A 25087-nucleotide genomic window follows, 5' to 3' on the forward strand; every position below is an offset into this window, starting at 1 on the left:
CCACTTTAATTACCTTTATTCGACGAAGAGGGCAGCTAATAAAGCGCATGTGATGCACGCGTCCGGCATATCGTCTGTTATCAGAGGCATAAACGTTTAGATTAATTCTTTCAACCGTTTCTATAGCGTTATTAAAGGCGGTTAACCCGCGCAACGATGTCATTTATTGCCTGAGTGGCTTATTCTAATATAAAACGTTCATTTATAAAGAAAATTGTATTTTGCGCGGGAGCACAAAGTGCAGGCCTCGAAAAACTCGATTCAATTTTTCCGTTCATTTTAAACAATAAATAATAAACACAATAGTGGAAAAATCGTGACGTAATGTTGCGTTGTTTCTGCAATTGCATGTAATTAGCGGGAATAAAATGCAAAACTAAATTTTAACACGAATTGAATCGCGACGGGTTTATAGAGACTTGGGTTCGGTCGCTCAAGAGTGAGAGATTAATCCTATTAACTCGCTCGTGCACTTTCAGGTCAAGATCATCCTGTCTGCCATATATAATTTTCCCGTCGCAACTTTAAAGGTATACCTCGTTCGTTGCTACGATTTCTATCTCGCTCCATAAAATTAAGATAGCAGTAAGGTTCAACTTTAAACGAAAGAGGCTACGCATGTAGACGCGCGTAAATTATTCAAAGAAAGTTGGCGTAGGCAAAAATCGGATCAAAACACCGTCTTGATAAATCGTCACGTCGTGGAGCTCGGATGCTTACGTTTAAATTACCGGATGCGTCAAGCATAAGAGATATGGTCTACATGATATTCAAGACAAAGAGAGAAAGAGAGAAGATTAGAGCGATGCAATATTAAAATATCTGTTTTCGACTCTTAATATGATACTTTGTGAATCAGCGACCACAGAGAATGTGCTCTCATCGCGAGATAAGCCTCGGGGGGAGCCCGTGTATTAGTGAGCAACAAAAATAGAGTATTATCGGAGTGAGTCACGGGCGATACCGCGAAAAATTTCGCCCCGTAAGTTACACTTGCAGATGCAGCAAACATAAGCAGATATACCACATCCTATTGACCATACGGTATACCGGCTGTACCGTTACGCATCGTGATACTTGTTTCGCGAAATATTTGTTTTATGAAAGAACGCGGGATAACACGTTAGCGTTACAAAGTACGCATTCCCTGTATACCCGCGGTGTACAATCAATATGCTAATTGTCTTCAGGTTCTAATTTAAAAAAGCCCAAGCGCGAAATTAACATACATTTCTCCCCGGCCCACGGTTTCCCGAAGGGGTCATTTAGATTCAACGAAAATCATACGTCTTGCGTGTGAAATCGGTCATGATTCTCCATCCATGCAACCTCCATAAGCCGGAATTTAATACATGCTACGACCCTAATTGGCGGGGTATTGATAGATAGTGTTAAGCACTCGCGCGTCACCGCGGCAAGACCCACTGCACGACTGACTCTCTGTGTCCGACTGTTTTTACCAGTGCGAGGCACGATTTTTGTCACGATTCCGCGCGCCTTCGTACCGTTATCCGGTTAACGTACGTATGCCCGTTCGATACCTCGTAACAGGTGAGAACGAAGACTGAACTCGTTTACACGCGTAACCGACTTGCATATATCATTAATACAATTCGCGTATGCCTTACAACAACCGTACGAGAGATCGGCATTGAGATGATAGACATTCTGTCAATTGCGTAACTTGTAGAAAAAAACCTACATAGGAAAAAAATGGTTTTTCTAAAGTATCTAGAAATTTAGCCCGCTGAAAGTATAATAATTTTGTTAAATTATTAAAGTAATTATGTGGAACGCTCGAACTGGTTGCTAGAATGTCAAAACGTTTTGCGGCAACTGTTCGTCATGTCCCTCGTAATTATTCTAATGATCCGATAAAATTATTTTAAGATCTGTACCTAGATAAATTTTTAGATACCTCAGCAAAACTGTTCCTCCGATATAATTAAATATTCTATAAACTGTATATACATTTAATGGATTCCACAAAGTCTGGACTTGTGGTAAGTGTTATGGGTTTTCTGTAAACCTTTAACGGGCATTCCGCAAGCGTGAAATTATTATGAAATTCCCCTCGACAACTTCGCCCGATCGACAGCAACTAATCAGCACCCAATTGCGCCGCGACTATGAATACTTTTTTTTTTTTTTCGAGACATTATCCTCGACAAGCCAATTATTCAGTGCTTCCGGCGTTTTCTGTATAAATAGGAAAACTTTCTCTCGCGCGATAGGTAACGCACCTAACGGGAACACGGAAGATTCCTCGTCGTGACTCGTTCGTCTCTTACGTCTCCTGCATCCCGAGAGAATTTACTTAAAATTCTGAGCCGGCTTTCCGGCGCAAAATTTCTATTCTTGTCTCTCTACTCGATTTTCCAGGTGAAGGCAGAGTTGTATGTAGCCGTGTGTATTATTTTACACGGCAAGAATAATACAAGCCAGAATTTTCTTGGAAAAGATGTACAGATAGATTTTAAAAAATTTTACGTCAGAAATATAAAATCAGTCTGAACATTGATTAAATCTACGTCTTGCATGGGCGCGTTAATGTGTGGCGCGAGATGAAAAATAAAATATTATAAAGATAATGAGAGTAACGAATTCCTTTCTTTTCATTTTTTTTTTACGTTTACTATGGACAGCTGAAAATAGATACTCGCAATGATCAAGCGTTGGAACGTGACCAATTACAACTGTCTTGCTACTTGGTACACACGCGTGTTGGTAGACTTCACGTACGTGATACTAATTGGTAGTGATGGTAATTAATACAGATGGCATATATAGATAACATTAGAAAAGAATTAGAATTCTGGGCTTCGAAATTGGATCTGCTACGTTTACGTATCTTACTTAAGGCGATTCTTTGAAGGTTTACAGCTTCCTTTTTGCTAACAAGATTGTTTGACCGGGCAATGAAAGTAATGATAAATCTGCATTCATGTACCGAGCATTTATGTATTATGTATTATGATACGGGGGAGATGCTGTATTTTTAATAACGCTGGGTTCTAAATCCGCACTGACCCGGACGTGTCGCTTCCGAAATAGACGTGGTCCTGTCTCGGCTTTATTAATAGTCGAGCAGATGACGCGAATGTGCCGTTGCATCGCTATTATTGTGCCATCCTATGGCCCCGTTTCGCCACTTGCTGGTTCACATTGTGCCGCGAGAGAACCATTGTCGTAGAGATAGTGTTATACAGGAAAAAAAAGTAATGACAGCCGTGAGTGAAAACTATACAAAATCAAACTTATGATAGCTATAAGAGAAAGCCCAAAAAATTTCTCCTCAAATATAACATTTTTTTCACATAAGATTCATAAAAGTGTTGTAATCTTCAATACAGAGTTAATAAAAAGTTAATTAGCTTAAAATATGATAAAACGTTCTATTTTAAATTATAATTAAAAAACAACTTTTTCTATTCTACCATCTATTATATGGCGTAAAATGTTTTTAAACAACTGTTGATTTTATGCAAATTCATGATAGGCTCTGTAAGCATATATCGTTAATATTAAACACGAAAAAAATTTTGTAAAATACTGCGATTTGTCATATGCAATGTCACGTATCCAAAAGACAATGAGGTCGCGACGGGCGACCAGCTGACGAAAATGATGAAGCTTTTCCTGGGTCTCGCGATCAGCGAGCGGAGCGGAGGAAGTCTTTTTTTGGCGTTTCGCGGATGGTGTTGTCGGCCGGAGCCGTGCGCGGAACCAGTCAAGAGACCACCAGGAAGGAACGAGAGGAGTCGGAATGTTGGCGCGGGGTTCGGACATCAACCTCTCGGGCAGTCGGCCCGCCGTTCGCCACGAGCGGCCAATCCGGCACCCATCGGCGAACGGTAATTCGTGCCTGTACATGCGTACGCGACCCACGGCTTGAACCCTTTCTCGCTCATCAGTCAGAGGGAGAAGAAGAGAGACGTATAGTACGAGTACAATACCTTTTCCCTGTACTCAAATACTTAAGTGCCGCTCTTGTAACTTAAATAAAGATATTTCTGCTGTGGCATAAATGTTTAATGTATATTTTCACAACAAAGCTCATATCGAGACGCTAAGAGTGCGATTCAATACTTATATTAATTTTAATTTTATTTTGGTTGTGAGTTTGGCAAGACACTTTTGATATTTATTTTCCGTTCCAAAAACTACATTCCGAAAGTTACGTGAACTAACGTAGACGTGTAATTCCAATTTCGTAATGTATTGTATAATTTCGCGTTCATGTTTTGTCCCTGAAACATTTTGCTCGTCTGAAACTTTTGCGTTACCAGCACGAGGAGAAGTGCATAATGACAGGACAGATGCAGTAAATACGTGGTCAAGGGCCGCCGATTGAATACGCATTATGAAATACTGAAATTGCAATCTCTGACGGACTACCGGCACAATCTGTTCCAAGGCGTCCGCGAGCGATGTAAAAAATGAATGCGTGGACATAAAAAATGTATCACGTAAAGCTAAAGATATCGCAAAACTGCCGTAAAGTTTTCCTTTTTATATTCTTCTTTATATGAGACAATTATTTCTACTTTCTGCAATTTATACCTTAAATATTCATTGCAACGCGTTCACGTTGAGTTGTCTCATTAATTCACATAATTCACATAGGCGACAGCACATAGAGATACTCGGGAGGTTAATGCTAAGATCAATGATTCGTTAACAAGCCTAATTTTGTATGCGCAGTTACTGTAAGCGACTTGTATGCAACATTGATAACAGAGTGACGTTACAGTTTTATTGCGTCGCCGTAAATCTTACAGTTACACCTTAACAGTGACGTTATTACCGCTGCTGGCTAATTATATTTTGCCGGGTCTAAACCTGATATTGTAGGTCAAGTCGGGAATTTTACGAGCGCTCTGTGCACCGTTAGAAAAAAGAAACGATGCGAAGAATATAACGTCTATACGGGGCGGTTACAGCCGGTTGCAACCGGTGCATCGCGACATGCATCTTGGAATAATGTCGCAATATATCATTCATTATGTAGTTGTTATCGGAATTACATTACATATTATACGTATTCCTTTAAAACAAACAAAATATATGAGCGTGACATGATTTTATATATTATATATAATTCTGCACGATAAAATGGCAATTTAAATTAATGCCACAGAAATACTTTGATTATATGAATGGGACAACGTGTACCATAAGAATATTGCGAATAGAAAAGAGACTTTCCTTTCTTAAGAAAAAATGACATACCCAAACACCCTTTCGCTTTTTATTAATATTATCCGTCATAGTAATTAATTATCAAATTGAAATTCTGTGATTACAAAATCGCATAAAAACGATATTTAATTGTGTTATGCAACTATCATATCAACATCTACATGTTTCTTTTGATCTTTGCTAGATCGGAATTAAAAGTATGCCATTGCAAGATTGATAAAGAACAAGAACAGAGAGAAAAAAGGAAAGAACGTGAAGTGAATGGACTTTGAGTCCTGGTATTCAGATCATAGCTCGTGTGATGATTTTTACATTTTACAAGAGATCTATCGATCGAAACAAAAAGCGCCGAAACAAAAATTTTGCATGTAAAAAACATGTAGTGATCCGAATTATCATCGTTTGCTAACTTACAAACTCTTATGAATAAATAATTAAATCAAAATGATAATTGCGTAATGATGTAAAACGCAATATCACATCTCCAATAGTGGAGATATCATTAAATTTATATAAAGAAAAATTATTTTTAGATATGTATTCATCATATGTATTTATCATGATTTTTTTTCGATTTCTCACTATTTAATAAAAAATATGTAAATGACACACGCGGTGGGAAGTAATAATGGCAACGCTCACAAATTCAATCAAATTTCATTACACCTAAGACATCAATACTCATTATAACGGATTTTTGCTGTAATTCGTTATAACGGGATTTCTGGCAAGACATTTTGCGGGATCGAGCCGCTCTAAATTTACGGCACAGCAACTGTGCTGCGCGTACCGAATCCGAGGTTGCAACTGCAACGTTGTTGGCCGTGCACCAGATCGGTTGATGTACACACCTCTGGAAGCTTAAACGCAAAGTAGCTGAGGGGATTCCCGGAAAAATATCGCTAGCTTCCATACAAAGCTCCGTGGAGAAACATTGCCGCATTAGTTCAGTTTCAGCAGAAAAGAGACCATCTCTCTTCTCATATGAACCCAGCCAAACAAATTTATATATTACTCATCTCTATTTCGTGAAAAGATAAGAAATTAGGCGTAAATTCTTGCGGGACATCTTTAAAAATAAACTTGCGGATGCCAAACTGTCAGCTAAAAGCGAATCGCAATAATGTATTAAACTTTTAAAGAACGCGTATCGTCATTAATTTTTGTTTCATATGCATAAACACAAACATGTAATTATATAATACGATATTTAGCTTTGAAATGTTGTGATGGTGACTGGGTAGTTGGTTATAGCTCGGCGCGTTGCCTAGTTTTTAACACGATGGCATTTACAAGGGAGATATAAAGATACAGGCGTGCCGTTATCGTCCTTGCGAAGGAGCTGTGCATTCATGCAGCCTCTCCTTTCTTTCTCACCTAGTCCAGGCATCTCGGCTGGTTGAGCTAACGGAACCATTCGGAGTTTAGCCCGTCTCGAGCTGGAACCGGCCGAGGCCGGTAGAGAGGGACGGAGCGATACGTGGAATGCCGAAACAGCTGATCGATTACTCGGCCTCTTAAAAGGTAGATACGCTTAAATTTAATATGGTGCCGGGTACTGTTAGCCAGTCTATATTCAAATATCACGAATATCGACAGCTTTATGCGGTTACGAGGAATGCGCCGTAAAAACTGATGCATCTCTGATGCTGAAAATAAAACGATATCTTTTATGGAACATCGAGGGAAATTCTTCAATGACGTTTCAATGTTTCTAATCGATCAAATTAATTAACTAGCAAGTTAAGTCTTGAACTTTTGTCTAACATTTAACGCCGGTTATTTCCTCCTTTTGTAAACTTATCTATTAGGTAAGCATGTGTCTATCTTCATTTTTTTTTTAAATAAAGATAGACACATATTTACTCAATAGATAACCAAGAAGTTGGAATAACCAGTCCTTATCTGGGTAAAATATTTCTGAGAGAACATAGACGAGGAGGGGGAGGAGGGGAATCACGTCAATCGTGTGTGTGGCGATCTCGAGATTAAGTGTTTAGCTATTATGTCACGGGTTAACTAACCCAGTTGAGAGATTTCATAGCTCGCCGCATTTTACATATAATTATGGCAAGTGAGTCCTCGGAATGCTACTTAGACAATGAGAATGGGTTGGCACGCGTTAAAGTGACGGCTCTGTTGTAAGGGAGACTGGGAAGTGTAGAAATTACAACATTGCGCAGGTAGACCGAACGACCTTACATTATTAGACATACGCTCGTTCCATTGACATCAAAGTGTCTTACTTCTATCTCAACCGGATAAATATAATAACCGGACTCCATTGAGCACAATACGCACGTATTTAATCCCTTAATTTTTTCGGTATAAATAAAACATACAAGATATTCCCTGAACTTCATTCAGGGAGTCTTCATCTACGAATTCTAAATAATCGTAAATTTGAAAAATACAATCTATTCTAGAAAAAACTTGTCTCTATAATTTCTTAACATGTCGTAAAAATGTAAACAAATTATTTTTAATGTGAAGGCAGTTTTTAATCTTTTCTATATAATATAAAGAGATATAATAAAAAGTAAAATTGCTTAGCTAATAAAAAACAATTATGTTAATTATTCATGGACTGGTAATCAATTCATTATGCCTTGTACTGTGATATTTTTATAAGAAATTTCTTGCAAAATTAATAAATTTGAGTTCCGGAATCCCGTTATCCTCTTTTGGTAGACAGATCTGTATATTTTATTTCAGCTCACCCTATACACTGTGCATTAGTATACGGTGCCACCAACGCACTGTATGCTAATTGGACAGGTAATAGATGACCACCGTATTAGGTACGACGAAGTCGCAGGATGATGCTTATGAAATCATCACGTACAACTGGTACTTATTTGGTTCCCGAATTGTGGCAAAACCTTTAAGGTTTTCCCACGCTTATGGTATGCTAACAATTGCGAGTGTATATAGTATAGTAATTCATAATTATAATCGCGTGTCCGCATTTTAATTAAGGATTTTACAATTATAAAGTTTGTCTTATTTATAATAACATCAGCTAAGAAATAAATGTAAATGCTAAGAGTTTTGTGATACAATTAGCTTAATGTTAAATATAAAAAAAGTTGAATCCATTTAGACAATAATTTAATTTTTAATTTATTACAAACTAGTAAAAAAATATTATTTCTCGCGATTTTTTTATTCAAGTTGCTATATTGTTACACGGTTTGTTATAGATGACGCAATTAATTGCCAGGCTAATGCAATTCATTGCCATTTTAATAATCGCATAAGCAACTGTGGATTAAAGTTTATTTTAAAATCAACTTCTTAAAGTATAACGGATTAATGCAATATCAAGATCAATTGTCGATTATCTAGTGGCAATGTACACATTTATTACGATAAGCTTTGTCTGGTCATCGAAAACTTTGATTCTAAAGATGATTTATTTGCAAAATTTTGAACAGTTGCGAAATGTAATATATAAAACTCTTAGTTTTACATTTGGCGGCTGATATTTGTGTACCAAATTCATGCGCATATGTATCAGCATCGTGATAATAACTATGTTAATACAAGAATTGCGTCGTATGTGGATGAAGGCTAACTCGATTAGCGTGCTTGATTGTACTGCTGCAAATAACGAATAATAAATTGAGCCAGTGGCAAGATATAATAGGGAGTCCTCTCAACCATGCGATCCAAAATTCTATAGCTGGTGTACAATGGGCAAGGCTGCTCATTCTAGGAGCCAGAGGTCGGCGCGTTTTAATTATTCATCAGTAATTTGTGTACGACCTCATAACCGCTGGAAATCCGTCAGCCTGACACTACTTCGTTAATTTCCTACGAATTTTTCTTTTTATTTCTAGAAAACGCCTGCTTCTTCAAATTAGATTAGTAATAAATAAATAAAAATTTTTCGTGTAAATTTTGGTTGTAAATAATTCGTTGCACATTTTATATTCTAAAAAAAAATTGTATATAGAATATAATTATAAAAATAAAGGTAAAACATATAACATGATTTCTAAGTGAACAATTTTTTCACAGGATTAAACTTTTTTAAAAGGTAAACCCTCTCTCTTTCCCTCTCTCTCAAATACTATTTATTTTTACCAACAGAATATCGTCATATCGCAAAAGAGAAAAACCGTTTCTTTCTTCTGCATCGGGAATCGCGGTTTCATAACGATACTTTCATTCCGAAATAAACTATTATTCTGCGAAATTTCACACACCGTCACGCACGGCTCGCGATTCGAATCCGCTGAGTCGCGCCGCATGCGACTCGAGTCCTCCCGTATGCTTAATGCGGCTTAACCGTGATAAAAAGAGGCCTTGATAGCTCGTGCTACACGCTGAGTGCACGAAGGGTTAAGGCACGTCGAACCCCATTGTCAGGAGTGCGAGCTTATCAAACTGAATTGCCTTGACGATGCGACACTGCGACACTGCGCGTAATCGAGTGGCAACCGCGGTGAAGGTCGAATGGCGATTATGCCTCATCCGCGAAACGAATTATCCTCACCTCTCTGCAGTCTCGACTTATCCGGTAAAAGCGTTATGAATATTTATCGCGATACTCTTTTTTCTTTGTATCTTCCAAAACGACCGGGTCAGAATCCGATTAACGGGTGGCGAGGATTTGTCAACGCGTAGGTTTTTTTCATTTATGACTGGTACGGTAGATTTTTAGATTCTTGATCCGTCCATTTCTTGGAGTTCAGATTTCAGATTTCTACAAACTTTTGACGTGGGCCTCCAGAAATTCCCTGATCTCAGAATTTGCAGAGATTTAAATTAAAGATTCTACAGTTTTTACTTTTTATGCTTCTTAATACTTTAGGGCCATCACACAATGCCAGGCAACAGGCATTTCCTGTTCCTATTGCCTGTTGCCTGGTAGTGTGTGATGGCCTTTATAGTAATTTTAGAGATGCTGCGTTTGCCCAGCATCTGGAAGATATTTGCTAAATTTTGGATTACGCAGAAATTCGGAATACACGCAATTTTCTCAGGGTTATCTATGATTTAACGGTTGCCATAAATCATCTCTCCAGGCCGGACTGCCATAATCCAACCGATATTATTATCCTTCCTACTTCCACGAATTCATGGACCGCATCCATGCGTACGTCAGCCACGAATTCGAGAGTGACGCGTGCAATCGAGAGGCTCGCCTCTCTTAATTGGACGCCATCAAATTTATCGACCACGGTCGGCTCTATTCATCGAGCTATCACCCTCTCACGAAACGGTGTAGTTGAAATTTTGCCCGCCAATAACTCCCCTCTTACGTGGCAAAAAGTATTCTCAGCCGCATTCACGCATGGAGATGTCCATTATGGCACAGCCACTTTGGCATAATCAAATTAAACATGTAAGGGAGCTAAATCCAAATCTATCCTGACTAATAACGAACAGAATTGAATGACGTGAAGTATTATACCGCTTTTTATATAGCTTCGTTTATAAATTTGCAAGTTTCCAAAGAGATTTTAATCGCAGCCGAAACCGCATTACAATAATTTTTCTATTATTGAACACCTAATAAAATTTCAAATTGCTTTTACAATAAAGTTTTTATTATGTACAAATTAAACTATGTACTTTTAATTGAATGTAGATTATGAAAATGTTTGATTTTTTTTTTAAATCATTTCAGCAGCGATGGATTTTTATTACGTACGTGTATCATAGACGCTTAAATTATAACAGATTAAATCCTCGTGAGATTACCCAGAACAAGTTTGACTGGAATTGTGACCACGAGGCAAATGCCATTTCGCTATTGGGTTAAGCACACACACACACACACACACACACACACACACACACATCAGGATTACACATCAGTTCGCACATTGGCTTACAAGGAGGTCAGGAGAAGTCTGAGCCAGGAAAAGTATCTATCTAAATCCGGACTCAGCATCCCGCATCATCCCTCTTACAGACACCGCACAAATGCACGTCTATGGAAGAAAACTAGAAGGAAAAATTATAGAAAACCAGGAGAAAGAAATAAATAAAAATGAAACAGAATTGTTGTGTTTACTTTAAAAATACATTTTTTAAGACTCAACTCTCTCGCGATGCGTGACATCAGAGGCAAAAAGTTAATTAATTACTAAAAGTATATTTTTGTAATCCTGAAACCTGTGAAATATGTCGCAAACCGAGATATCTATCCAATATATCGTACATGTAAAAATGTAAAATTATTCTTAAAATAATCGTTTCATTTCTCAGCTGTCAAAACCTATCATGGTAGTCATAAACAGTTTGATGAATGTTCCAGTTTCGCCGCATGTTTCGCAGGTTTTAGGATTACGAAATTATTCTATTTTTAAGGGAAAAACTAAAAAAATAAGGCTGCACATGGCAATTAATTTATTGCATGTCACTGCCCGTTACACGAATCACCGCGAGAGAGGCGAATCTTAAATCTTAAATCTTAAATCATTTCATTTTTGTTTCTATCTCAAGTCTCTCTTTCTCCTTAAATTTGAATTCCCAGAACGTTCCAAATTTACTTTAGCATCGAAGTAACGGCGTGAATTTGAATAAGATCGCTTCCGCGGCAAGAGAGAGAGAGAGAGAGGGAGAGAGAAAGAGAAAGAGACGAATATCTGTTATGTAAAACGCGGACTCGATACTTGATATTTCGAGGCGAAACGCTAAACGTTTCTCATTGAAAGTATACTCAGGTACTCGTGTTCACTTTTTTGGCGGCTGACAATGCGTCTGGCGTGTTCTCTAATATTAGAACTGGGCCATAACCTACTATCACGCACAAACATTGACGACATAATGAAAACAAGCAAATTTATTCGTATTTCGCATAATAATCGTACGTTAAAGAAATCAAATTTACTCGCTCAAACTATATGGAGCTCATTAATAAAATAATAAACAATCGGATGCTGTTGCGTCCAGCGTTGCTCTCTAATCACTAAAAAGCACCACTATTCTCGCGACGATTTGTCATCTGTCCCATGCTCGGTCATTAACTATCCTTTCGCCATATAATTTCGTTTGCTTTTCCCGGGGACAGTCACCGTTAACGATTTATTTGTCTTCGGTAATGTATCCACTTACGGTGCAAATGGGCGTGACCTGCATGCGCAGCAGGCGTGTTATTAGGCAATTTTGCGTTTTAGCCGGAGCAGGACAGAGTCCCGTTAGAGATTAATGGAATTAGGATCCTTCCGAAAACGTAAAAATAGATGATGGCGATGAGGTATTAAAAGAGAAAATTTAATTGCTGCGATCGCGCGTTTCATGATTGAACCCTTTATACACGTGTTGAAACATACATACACGAAAGGCAGCAGCACTCGACCTACTTATAAATTACTTTTTTAGATTGTCAATTAATTTGCACAATCGATAGACGCAAATCAACACCAATTGCCATTTTACCCAATGGACACGCCTAATACCCAGTTAGTTAATCAGTTTCGGCCCGTCGGGTTACGTCATAAATCGCGTGTAATCAGGATTTATGTTGTCCTACGAGAAGTCCGACTGAACTTCATAAGCTCGCTTTGAAGTTCCACGGGCTCGTTTAGCGACCAAATCGACTGCTCCACGGGCGAACACGCGCCGCTGCGGCGACCGCTATGGGGATCTCAGCCGGGATAAATCAAGCGCGAATCAAGTATGCAAATCGAGGAAACTCGCGCAAGTGCGTGACGCATCGAGATGTCGCCCACGGTGATTTTCAAGCGGATTCAGAAAGAAATGGAAAGATCGGGAAACTTTATTATTCTCCTTAACGGGAGAATAATTAGAAGAGAAGAGGAAAACCGAGGGTAATCCTCATCTCTTCAGAATTACAGATTTACGCGAACCAAGTAACTATTATCATACAATGACACAATGACTCATCTTGCCACAGAGAAATACGGAGACTTTAAATTCGGATTTCTTTCTCTTTTTTGTTTTTCTTTTCAGTTAATTCGTTCCGTACGAAGTGGGATAAAAAATACGCTACTGTCGCCGCTAATAATCTAAACAAACAATCGGTGCAGGAAAAGCAAATTCTCGATGCCGCGGTGTTTTTCCGCGCCGTCGCGCGTCAAGGAGTTCAAGCAAAATCGCGCGCGGCGCGAGAGATCTATTTTCGCGCGGGGAGCAGGCGCCGAGGATCCGCCACGGATCGTCGATCTAGACACGGATATCTAGAACCGCCGCTGTAGCCAGGTGAATCTCAGTCTGGATTTGCAACCCAATTGCGCGGAACGAGCGACGGGCGATTCCGTTCCATTTCCGCTTCGAACGGCGACGGACAAAACGGGTCGCGGTCCTCCCTCCCGTCTCCCCCGATCGCGCGTCGCCGTCACTTCCTGCTGTGCCTGATGCCGGCATTCCGCGTATATCCGACCGATAGCCGGTGTTGAAAACGACGACAGCCGCCGCACAACGGACGAGAGTCACTCTCGTGACTCGGGAAAGCTCCCGTTACCATACGCGAAGATACGCCGCGCGACCGGCGACTACCCGGAGATCGGATCCTGTTCCTCGGGTAATCGGGGCCCCCCCCGTTTCCATTTCGTACGCCGATATAGTCAGCCGGATCGCTTCACGATCGAGAGCTTTCGTGTTACCGGGGATATGTAACGGCGTCTCCCAGCTTTCGTGCTCGGACAATACTGAAAGGAACTTGCGGACTGGCGGAAACATGTTTGCTACATTTCACGTAGAACACTTGTTATCGTTTCACCCTGTTGATATATTCTTGCATTACCGTTTCCGACATTCGCGACATTATGCAATTTAATCGCTATTAATTATATTGTTTTAAATACAGCACGTAATTAAAATGAGACCAAGACATTGCGTTGATTTGTTCAGCGTGGTTCGTAAGAGCTTGATCTGCTCTTAAAATCGCGATGTAAATTAATATATTGAAATTGTTGATCGCAAAATATATTCTTGCAAAAAGTAAGATATGCTAATTCCAATTAACGGCCTTAACCTTGCACACCGAAGTTCCTTAACGGGCTTAAATCTCGTTTCGAAAGAAAACGGACGAGGTTTCATCGATTTTTGATACAAATGAGACCTCCATGCCGTGAGGAAAGATTTGGAGACCGGAATATTGAACCGGTACTGAAGAATCCTGTTCCACAGGTGGCTGTAACAGATTTTGCTCAACACCAACGCATCGGGGTTACTTACAAGTTTTTTTCAAGTTCAAGAAATATCTTCTTTGCAAATAATCTCTCTGCTTGTAATTGCACATTAGCGATTATCAAATTAGCAGAGAAAAAATAAAACAGAGCAGTAAACTTTACAGAAATTAGAAATATTTCGAGAATTGTCAAACTAAAAATGAATTTTTGTTCGGTTTAGAGCCAAAGTTTCAATTAAAAAATATAATATTTCTTTAATAAAGATATAAATAAGTAAATAAGAATATGTCGAGCTCGCATGACAGTAAATTATAACAAAAAAAATTGTATATTTTATAGAAATCTTTATATTTTATTTTATTAAATATTTTATGCGGTTTTTAAAATTTAATTGAAATTTGCAGTAAAATATGTTATAAAAAAATAGTTTGATACAAAGAGGGAGAAAAATTTCCAATTAAATCGATCACGCTTCGGTCTCGAAATAGAAAATGGGTGAAAAACTTCACGCAAATCGCGGGAATCGACGGTTATTAATACTCATAAGCCGCAACGTCATCCGGAACATAATTACGCCCGCGCGATTTCCATAATCACGTATATTGCGTGAAACGTGCGATACATGACGTAAGAAGAAAACCCTGTCATCGAATCCATTCTTAACATAACATGAGTAGCAATCAAATTTAAATTTACAACCTAATTAGGTGTTATTTATATAATCATTAGTTCGTCAATTTGTAATTCCGAATTTAGTGTCCATGCATATTAAAAGGAAATTATTAACAATAAAAGAATGTTAATACTTAATTTCTTATTTATAATCACTTTTTATTGCTTATGCGGTTATTGGATATTGCTTCTAATATATGTTTTTTAATTATAATCTATGTCTTTCAGAGATGATTAATGTAAGAATGGCAAATTGGTACTCCTGACTTTAATATTAACTGAAGAACCATTAAGATTACAGCAACTAGTACTTAATTATATTAAGTTTGCTTTTTTAGTACTTGCATGGTTAGATGACACGTTATTATTTTACAACATGATCGATTTAATTGGAAATTTTGCTCCCTCTTCGTATCGAACTATTTTTTTATAACACACATTTCACTGCAAAAATAAAATATAAAGATTTCTATAAAATATACAATTTTTTTGTTATAATTTATGCAACAAAAATAAAACGCAAAATATCAACTAACAATATTACACTAGATTTAGTTGAACGGGCAATCTCGTAAAGATAAAAAAGCGAGTTACGTCAACAAATAGAAGGAAAGAAAGATAACAAGTGTAATGTAAGAACGCGTCGTTAAGAGACAAGCAGAAGCAGCAGGCAAGAAGAACGAGCGCAATGTACTTAGAAACGTGTCGTTAGAAGGCAAGCAACGAGAACAAAAAATATGACATGAAGGGTGACGAGAGGCAGAAAGAGAACGTCCGTCTCCGTCTGCATTTGTCGTGAGCCGTATTTATAACGAGTCCACTGGACTCCGGCCAGCATTATCGACTCCCGACGACGATGTTTCAAAGAGATTGCGCTAAGCTTTGCTGAAGCTAAATCGTCACGATGAATATCACGCAGATAAGTGAACGCGTATAAAGTCGAGATATGGTCTCTGAAATTTTAATACTTTTAACAAACTGTCCAAAAATAATTAGGCCAGAATTTTGTATGTATTCAAATTTTTTAATTTTAAAACTTTGCAAAAAATTGAATAAATTACATTTCACAATAAGATTTATAAATTCCTTATTTAAATCGGTGAATATCTAAAATGTGAAAAAAGAAAAAAGTATATACACAAAATATACACAGAAATTTATTTGTTGCCTCATTGATCATCGAGTAATAATTACGATATGATGAATTAATTGTGTAGTATATCGCGTAATGCATGCGAGTAAAAAAGATTTTTTCTCGAAAAGTTTTCTCAATTTTTTGCTCGATTTTTTGCCAGCTATTTCAAAAAAACAAACGAAATCTTTATTGGACTCGTTACCCCATTAATAAGTCAGGAAGAGGCTTCAGATGAGGGACGAAAGGAATGTTTGGCGCACAGTGGGTGTCGCTAATTTTAGTTGGAAAACCGGAGCGTCTATATATGCTGCTGCACAGGTCAGCGTTAACATTCGCAATTGACAGACGCGTTTTTGCAAAATTGTCAAGAGCATAAAAGATTATCTTTTAAACCGGTTAAACCACCGATAACATTGACAAGTCCGATAATCGATACAAAAGACTATGCCAATCGTCACGAATATAAATATTGTATAAAGATCATTATTCTCATCTGCAGCATCGAGACCTAAACTCATCGGACTTTCGATCGATCATCATTTAAATCTATTAAAAACCGTAAAGCTCAAAATCTTTGCAACAAAGTTGAGTTAAGTCACTTTGCAAGTGTCCATTGGAAAAAAGTTCGGCGAGCGTTCATAAAACTTTTAAGCTGAAAGTATCAAAGTATAATGACACTATCATTAGAGCTGTTATTTCAGCGGGAATCGCATTTCCTTTCGATGAGGAGGCAAAGGAGCGCATGTGCGCGCGCGCGCGTAGGTAAACGCAAGGGTTAAACGCGTGGTCGATTGCCTTCGCGAAGGAGAAACACTCACGCACTGTTATTCGCGACGTTATGCATGCGCCGCGGGACGCCTTTCTATTTGAGAAGAAAGGTCACTCTCGGATGCGCTCCGTCCCAGCTGCGACTCCTTTCTTTCGATGCACTTCGGAGTGCAAAGTCGGAGTTGGACTATCTCCAAGGAGTTCTCCAAAGTGATGACGGAATAACGGAGACGCGGCAATTAACGCTGGAGCAATTAGCCTTTTTTTTTTTTTAGGCTCGAATAGCGGGGGCCAAAGACGACTAGGATATTTCGTTTCGTCTCGTCTTTTTCGCGTTTCACGATGCCGCGCGTCACGGGGGAAATATGCCGATGTACGAGATGTATTCGTGTTCAAGCGACTTACGTAATGTATAAAACGCTAGTTTCATGTGTTGGTTGCACGCGGTAACGTCGGTGAGGCGGAGAAGTTCGTACCCGCGACGTAAACTCGGAATTTTGATGCGCAAGGTCGAGGTTCAGCGAGAACTTGGCGGAAATCGCGATGATTAGCATTAAATTTCCATTTAAAGTAAAAAAAAAAAAAAGTAACGTTACCTCGTGATTTTCATACTTTTTGTCAACAAAAATTAACATATCGCCAAGGCTCCGAGAATTACATCGGGGGATCGGGTGTGCAAATCTAATATGTACAATCCTTTCTCGAATAATGCTGACTGCGATTTTCTCGTGTCATTAATCAGTCTGACACGGCAAAATCTGGACACATTCGTAATCGCACCGCGGACTGCATTTTTTTATATCACGTTTTTATATCGCGTTACGTATACGCGCATGTATGTGATACGCCGCGATAGGATTTCTTAGGTGCCGCGATATATAATCATTAGAATAAGATAAGCGCAAATTATATTCCGTGTAACGGGAGCGAGAGTGCGGCATGTGCGCAACGAAAAGTTGCGAGTAATTACATGGCGAATCGAAGCGAAACTAAAACGAAAAGCTATAAAATTAATAACGTGGTATAAACATCGCGATTTGTCCGCGCGTAATATGGAAATTCGTTCGGATTTCGAGCGAAATCAAAAAACAGGTTTGAAAGTTATCGTGCGAAATCGGCCGCTCGAGAGGTCACGAGAGGCCGGTAACTTTAAAAATATACCGTCGTGGGATTTCGGTTTTACGGATGGGTTAATGGAAAATTACTAGGTGGCTTTGAGAGCCGCTGTCGCGAAAAGCGGCGGGCTCGTAGATATATTTGCCGACTGTCGCGGGGCGTCCGGGAATGCGCGTCGTCTCAGGGAGACGAGAATAGTAGCCGGTCCCGGTCGTGCGGTGGGACACACTTAGAAATCTAGCGAGTCTAGGAGAGGAACGACCAGAAGAGAAAGAAAGAGAGAGACTTCTTCTCCTTCGGCGAAGAAACGCACAACCGGCGACAACCTTATAAGAACGCGGCTCCGGCGTGTTTCGCCAGAACGCTGGCGGAAATAGACGTCCGGAAGTCGGCGGACAGCCGATCTGCAGGAAATGATCCGACGAAACGTGACGCTGCCCCATTTTCATTTACGTGTTACGTAGGGGAAACCGGACGCCGATTTCCACGTTGCGCGTCTCTCTCGCCAGGCGCCAGGAGTCGCGAAAATTTCCGCAAGTTTAACGAGCGTCCGCGGGGGGGGAGAAGGGGAGGAAAGAAATATTTTGTTGCCGTGCGTAGCGTCGTTTCATTGCGGTCTGCAAACGCGAACGCGAATTCTAACACGATCTACGATACCGCAGCTCGTACTTCTGCGGTATGAGGGAAGGCACAGTCCGTATTTTCGCCGCGGGTTTAATCGTCAAATTGCGGTTTCGAGGGCTCAATTTATGTTTTAAAATTACCTCTGCGTACAATTCGAAATTCTGAACTTCTGAAATTTATATGACTGGGCACCGCGAACGGCGGCGGTGAGAACAGTTAGGTGTACTCGGTGCGCGTTACGGTGAGCGAGAGTGAGTCAAGGAAATCTGGAGGGAAGCGCCAATTACTATTTCTTAACACTGTTGGCACATTATAAATACTATTAGTGCGGCATCAATAATTTTTTTTTTTTGCGCAACCGCGAGTCTATCGCAATTAGTGACGGTACCGATACACACTCGATCGGCTGATTATCGCCGTCGTGTGAAGGCCCCTTTAATGATCCCCGGCCCACACTGCTGACTTTCTTCGCCTCGAGTATCGAACCTCTTGCTGCACGCGAGCGCCGATAAGTGCGATCGAATCTTTTACAGTGTGTTACCTCTTCCTACTCTGTAATGCACGTGTAATAAGTTCCGCGAAAAAAAAAAAATTTTTGCACCGACTCCAATCCTTTTGCTGACGGTTATGCGACGTAATCCCCGAACGTTTTCCTCCGCGGCTAAATCACACACGTTAGAAAGTTACGTTGATGACTACTTTATCAAGCGATATTTATCAAAGTTGTACGCCTGCGAATAATATATTATAATTTACGAAGGCGTATCGGTGTGAAAACGGGCTAATAAATATTATTCGCCTCGTGAGCAGCAAGTTCGCGGTTGTAAAACGCTACACGATCGCTTTAACCAACGATAATTCCCTAAGATTACCGAAGGAATCTTCGGAACGCTGAAGGAATATAAAAATACGCGCTGCGTTATTGAAATTGATTTAATTAAAAGAAAAAAAGATAACAATCCGGAACTTACGCAACCATATAGCGCAGTTATGTTGGATCGTTTAATTATGTCGCGCTGCTAAAAACCCGCCGAACAAAACGTCCCCTGCGCGTTATTCTCTTCGCTCGTGCTATAAATACCGTGCAAACGTGCTTCTCCGTCTCTGTCTTGTTCGAAAGATACTGGTTAATGCTTTTAGTCGTTCCCGGGCAGATAAGACTATTATCAAGCGTGGTTAAATGTTTCTTATCACACTTGTAGAATTTTTACGTTATAAATTTGAAAACTAATGACACACCGGTGTCATAAGGCTAGACGAAACGAAGTGGCGTCGTAAAATATCTATAAAGACTTTCTTCGAAAGTCATTTGTGTGTTTTTATTTGTATAAGACATTTCTCGTCGAGACAAATTCGAGGTCTCCGACGGTTTTTATCTGCGTCTCGATTCGAAGCCCGAGTACTCGATTTAGGCAGGAGAATAACAGACTTAGCCATAACAACCTCAAGACCGGTTCTACCAGATAAGTCGAGGTGGTTTTTCTTCCTTTTCTCCGCATCATGTCGGTTTGGAATACAAATTAATTATTATTTGCAGAAAAATATTGCTAAAAAGTTGATAAGAAAATCGATAAGAAACCATTTAGTCGATTGTTGTTTCGCGATATATTTTCTTATCGAAAATAAAAGTAAATCTCTCTCTTTCTCTCTCGAATTCGTTTTCCTCGCAAGTCATTGCGCTTAAGTCATCTACTCGTTTTCTTTTTCTCCACGGCAAAATATTCCCTTTCCGTTTGTCGCAGCAATAACCGGGAAGTCTACGATTTTAAAGACGTGAGAGAAAAAATTGCGGACGTTTGTTATTCGGTACCGAGAAGTCCGGCACCGATGGCGCGCACGTGAATTGCGTGACACGAAGGAGTCGCTTATGCAATGTCCATGCGATACATCAATGGCCTCCCGACGCATCTAAGGCGCAGGTGAACTGCGGAAGTGGCAATAATATACATAGACGTGCATCATCGCGAGTGCAATCTATACTGCACCTTGAGAAGTCTCTTGCATACGCAAATTCCCGTAGCTTTAAGTCACATCGTATTCCCAGACTACGAAATCGCTCGTGGACTTCAGCAAATTTTTAAAAATACGTATTTTTAACAAAGTCTCGAATATTTAAAGACTTTTAAAAATGAATGCTTAAATAACATTTTTAGAAATAAAGAATTATTGGGATTACATGGAATGAACAATTTTGCTGAAGCATCTAAAAGTTTAGTTTCTTTCAGCAGAACTCAACATAATTTTGTTGGGCCATCAAAATAATGATGAAGTGCAGCATTAGCAAAAAATACTGTGTTCAGTAAAGTGTTTAATTAAAGCACGTTTAACAGCAACTAAATATTTTGTTTTAGATATAAAAAATTTAATTGGTAAAAAATCTTGTGCTTTTGAAAGTACTAATTTCTTTTTTTTTAGTATGTGTTATGTAAAATATTAATATTTTGTTATAAATTACATATCACGTATATGTATACATTCACACGCAGTTTGCAAAATGTTATCAAGTAATTCATATACGAAAAAAAGCTTGTGTTCAAGTATTAAAAAATTTAGTTACGAAAAATAATTTTATTCAACTATAAAAATAATCGTATAGGATCCACTGAAACGTGAAAGATTGCTAAAATGTCAATACTTTATGAGAATCAATTGACGCAGAAAAAAGCGCTAGGAACGGCTGTTGCGGGATGATAGCAGATAAATCCGAAATGAAAGAATGTACACAAACAATACGATAGAAATGATTGTTCAGGTTCAGGTTGAATGCGGAGAAAAAGTAGAGAAATTCTCGACTCTCCTCCGCTTCAAACGATCGTTGCGAATGTGTCGTCCAAAGTGAAAAGTGGATCGCAAACGACATTTCTACAAATACGGTACGTTGAACGACACGCGCGTAAAAAAAAAAGAGGAAGAGAGAGATTGTCCGGTTACTGCGTGAATGAATCATCAAAAGCGAAGCATGTAAATAGCGAATCTCATCTTGCGAGTGACTCGTAAGAATGTCGCAGGGTTTCATTTCGCCGTAAATGCGCGTGCATTTATATTTAATCGCGGGGAATCTACTCCGTACACACAAATCTCACACACAGATACACACACACATACACACAAATCCAATATAATGCAACATCCTATCCTATATCTAATAGCTGTCATATCAGCTTCACTCCAGATCAAGGGCAACGATGTCGTTCTATGATGACGTTAAGATTGAAGGAAAATTGTTGAAGCTACAAGACATATATCACTTTTAATTTACGAAACAAGTAATTCTCTCTCTTTTTCTGGCTTCCTGTTATTATTATGCTTTAATAGTTTTCACGCGGGACGCTGCAACTTAAATTCCAAAGTTGTTATAGAAGTAAGAGAAGACGTCTTCGCCGCGGAATCGTGAGAAATAGAAGACTATTTTAACTACAGGATATCGATAATTGCATAAGCCCATTTTAGATAAGCTATAATTCTCGTCGAAATCCAATATATAAAATTAAACTTATTTTATATACCGTGTAACTCCAATAAATTTAATTAAATCTCTCGTCCATGTATCATTTAATTTTGTATATAATATGAGAAACATTTAAAAAGTGAAAATTTTATACATATAAAATATACATTACAATATATATTACATAGACATACACTAAAATGCATACATAAGATTATAAATAAAAGTTTATTCTAAAATTTGAAATCCCAGATCACCCATAAAGCAAATTTATAAAAAAAGATTCGTATAAAAATGAATAAACATAAAATTTTCTTTAGTTCAACTTTAATTCCCGTTTAATTTAAGCATTAATATACAAAAGATTGATGCTTAAATTAAACGAAAATTACGAGAAGAGAACTATAGAATGTTACTCTTACATATTATATTCTAACAAGTAACTTTTACTAACAAATGACACCGATTGTTTTCATCTTCAGGAATCTAAATCAAGAACCCAAAAGAAAATAATATATCCTTAAAAAATAACTCAATATTGTTTAGCCACTTAGAACTAATTGTTCCAACTTCTTACCTTGGGTAAATATGTCTATCTTTATTTATCTAGAAAAAAATGAAGATAGGTAAGTTTACTAAGTAAGTTTACCATAGTGTAAGTTTACCTGATAGGTAAGTTTACCAAGAAGTTGAGACAACCGGCCCTTGTAAAGCTGTTCAATTCGATATAAGGAAGAAACGATATAATATTTTACAAATAAGCCATTTTTGAAAAAAACTTAAGAACAAAGTTGCTCGATTTCAAAGGACACGCAAAAATATATTGTTTACGAGATATTTTATCATGTCTTCCTTATATCATTTCAAATCGATTACCTTACATAAGTGCACTAAACAATATTGAGTTATTTCTTTTTAATATGTATTTTTTTTTAGTTTCTGAATCAAATCCCTAAAGATGAAAACAATTATCTTGTGTGCTTGATAAAGATTATTTGTGAGTGAAAATTTACTGACATAATTATTGGATTTTTTAGATTTTTTCTATTTTATAAATTGCAAGATGCTACAACAATTAAACTAATTTACATTACATTATTTTAATGTAAAAACATTTTGACAAATATTATTTCAAACTATCAAATTTGTAATAATACTTAATAACGCCAAACTTGAACTTATGCTAAACTTGAATTAGCACCAGACTGAAAATTCATCCACGTTAGCACACAAAGATTAATTATACAATAAAATCGCGGGCATTTCCGGAGCTTCAAGGATCCATCGCCAAAGAACATAACTCAGTGGCGACACGTGGCACCTTGAAGAAACGATCCTCAACAATAAAAAAACAAATCGTAGATCATGCCGCGTGCGACGTGAATCGTGCACGATCGCGAAATGCGCGATCGCCGCCGATAAGCAAGGCACTGACGCGCGCAGTTAGGATGCACCTGACCGTGCACGCGCACGTTCCCTACGTTCGGCGCGACCCGACGTTCTTTCCCCCCCTGACGGGAGTCGCGTAATTATCATTTCAAATGCCACCCGCGTGTTTACCGATTACGTAAGTAGGTATTTCGCGAGGCGCCGGCAAAAAAAAAGCGCGAGAGAAATGTTTTTCACCGTTTTCCTTCGCAGGAAAAACATAAACTCACAGCGTAAACCTTTTTCGTCTCGAAACTCGTATCGTTTGTCTCTCGACCAGGAATTTTATGCTTTGAAATCGCTCATCAGCATTGCACCGCGCGGCGTCGCGTGCGATTCTATGCAAACAACGAACAGAGGATATCCGATTGATACGTCGTGACGAGGAAACCTCGAGCAGGCACATTTCCGTGTCGCGATCGTCGCGATAAACAAATCGACGCGCGCGCGCTTTTTTTTTTCTCTTACTCTCTCTCGTCAGCAAAAGATCTCGTACATTGATAAAGAGAACACGGGTGCCGCTTCCGCACAGTGTCGCGAATTCGGAGATTCGAGATTTAATTTGCGGGAGGCAACTGTCACGCGGCGGCGACGCGAGGCGTTAACCCTTTCGCGTCGAGCGTATCGCCGCGTCGTCTGGCCGACGAGGGACACGTCGCGGAGGTTATGGTCAATTCCTGGCTCGCGGATTCTCGCGCTAATTTCCGTTTCGCGGGGACAGGTCGCTGCCGTTCGCGAGCGCGAGACCGATCTGTTCGAAAAGAGAGACATAAAGAGAAGAGAAGAGAGAGAGAGAGATAGACGAAGACGTGCACTTACCTTCTCTTTCGCCCTGCCCGCGTGTTTTTGCACCGTCTTCGCGATTAACGCGCCCTTGCTCTCAGCCATGATGCTCCCGTAGCGTCGTGCGCGGATTACCGGAGTCCTGGAGGTAGGAGAGGCGAAACACTTAAAATTCTCTCAACTCGTCGACGGCTCACAGCTCTGTGCAGGAGGGGGGGAGAGACAGCGGCGCACCGACGCGCGAAACCAACACACTCGTGCCGAGACGCGGAGAGGGACTGAGAGCGCGGCGGCGCACGAACGGCCGCGGAGCGGTCAGCGGAGTCCACGCCGGCGGCGGCCATGTTGGCGCATGCCGGACCGACGCGCAAGCGCGGGCGGCCATATTGACGCGCGCCGACCGTTGCGCGGGAATTTCAATTGCAAATCAGCGCGCCGACTAGAATTTTCGCCGCGATGGAAAATTTCGCTCGGGAAGAATCAAACTGCGATTTCTCTTGGAATCGCCTACGAACGGTCAGATTTAATTTTGTGTCTAAAATGAAGCAAATATACAGGATGAGATATTCATAAAGTAAAATACTACTTTATTTAATTTTCTTTTTCCGAAAACCTTGCTGTTTTTATTCCCGGCGAATGCCAGGTAGTCGTATATTTCGTTTTTTGTATTTAAAAAATTGTTTTCGATCGGACTGTGCGAACGTTAAAAGACTCAATTCATTTTTTTATTTTAAGATCGAATGTTTGTACTTCGAAATGCTAGTTCGATTTGCACTTTCATCTAAGGCTGTATTTTAATTC

The 25087-nt window shown here is 39.2% G+C and overlaps 1 protein-coding gene across 4 annotated transcripts in view; it reads right to left on the bottom strand.

Moving 5' to 3' along the window:
* Positions 1-24580, bottom strand: part of LOC105836582 (myc box-dependent-interacting protein 1) — a 36241-nt gene extending 11661 nt beyond the window's left edge. For 3 of the 4 annotated variants that reach the window (XM_012680704.3, XM_012680709.3, XM_012680705.3), the window contains exon 1: positions 24323-24580. In XM_012680704.3, the coding sequence (XP_012536158.1) occupies positions 24323-24391 (69 nt within the window). In that variant the 5' untranslated portion in view covers positions 24392-24580. The remainder of the gene's footprint in view (positions 1-24322) is intronic. The other variant, XM_012680706.3, reaches the window with a different exon arrangement.
* Between the last annotated feature and the right edge of the window lie 507 nt (positions 24581-25087).

This window comes from Monomorium pharaonis, chromosome 9, assembly GCF_013373865.1.
Source record: "Monomorium pharaonis isolate MP-MQ-018 chromosome 9, ASM1337386v2, whole genome shotgun sequence".
Taxonomy (NCBI): domain Eukaryota; kingdom Metazoa; phylum Arthropoda; class Insecta; order Hymenoptera; family Formicidae; genus Monomorium; species Monomorium pharaonis.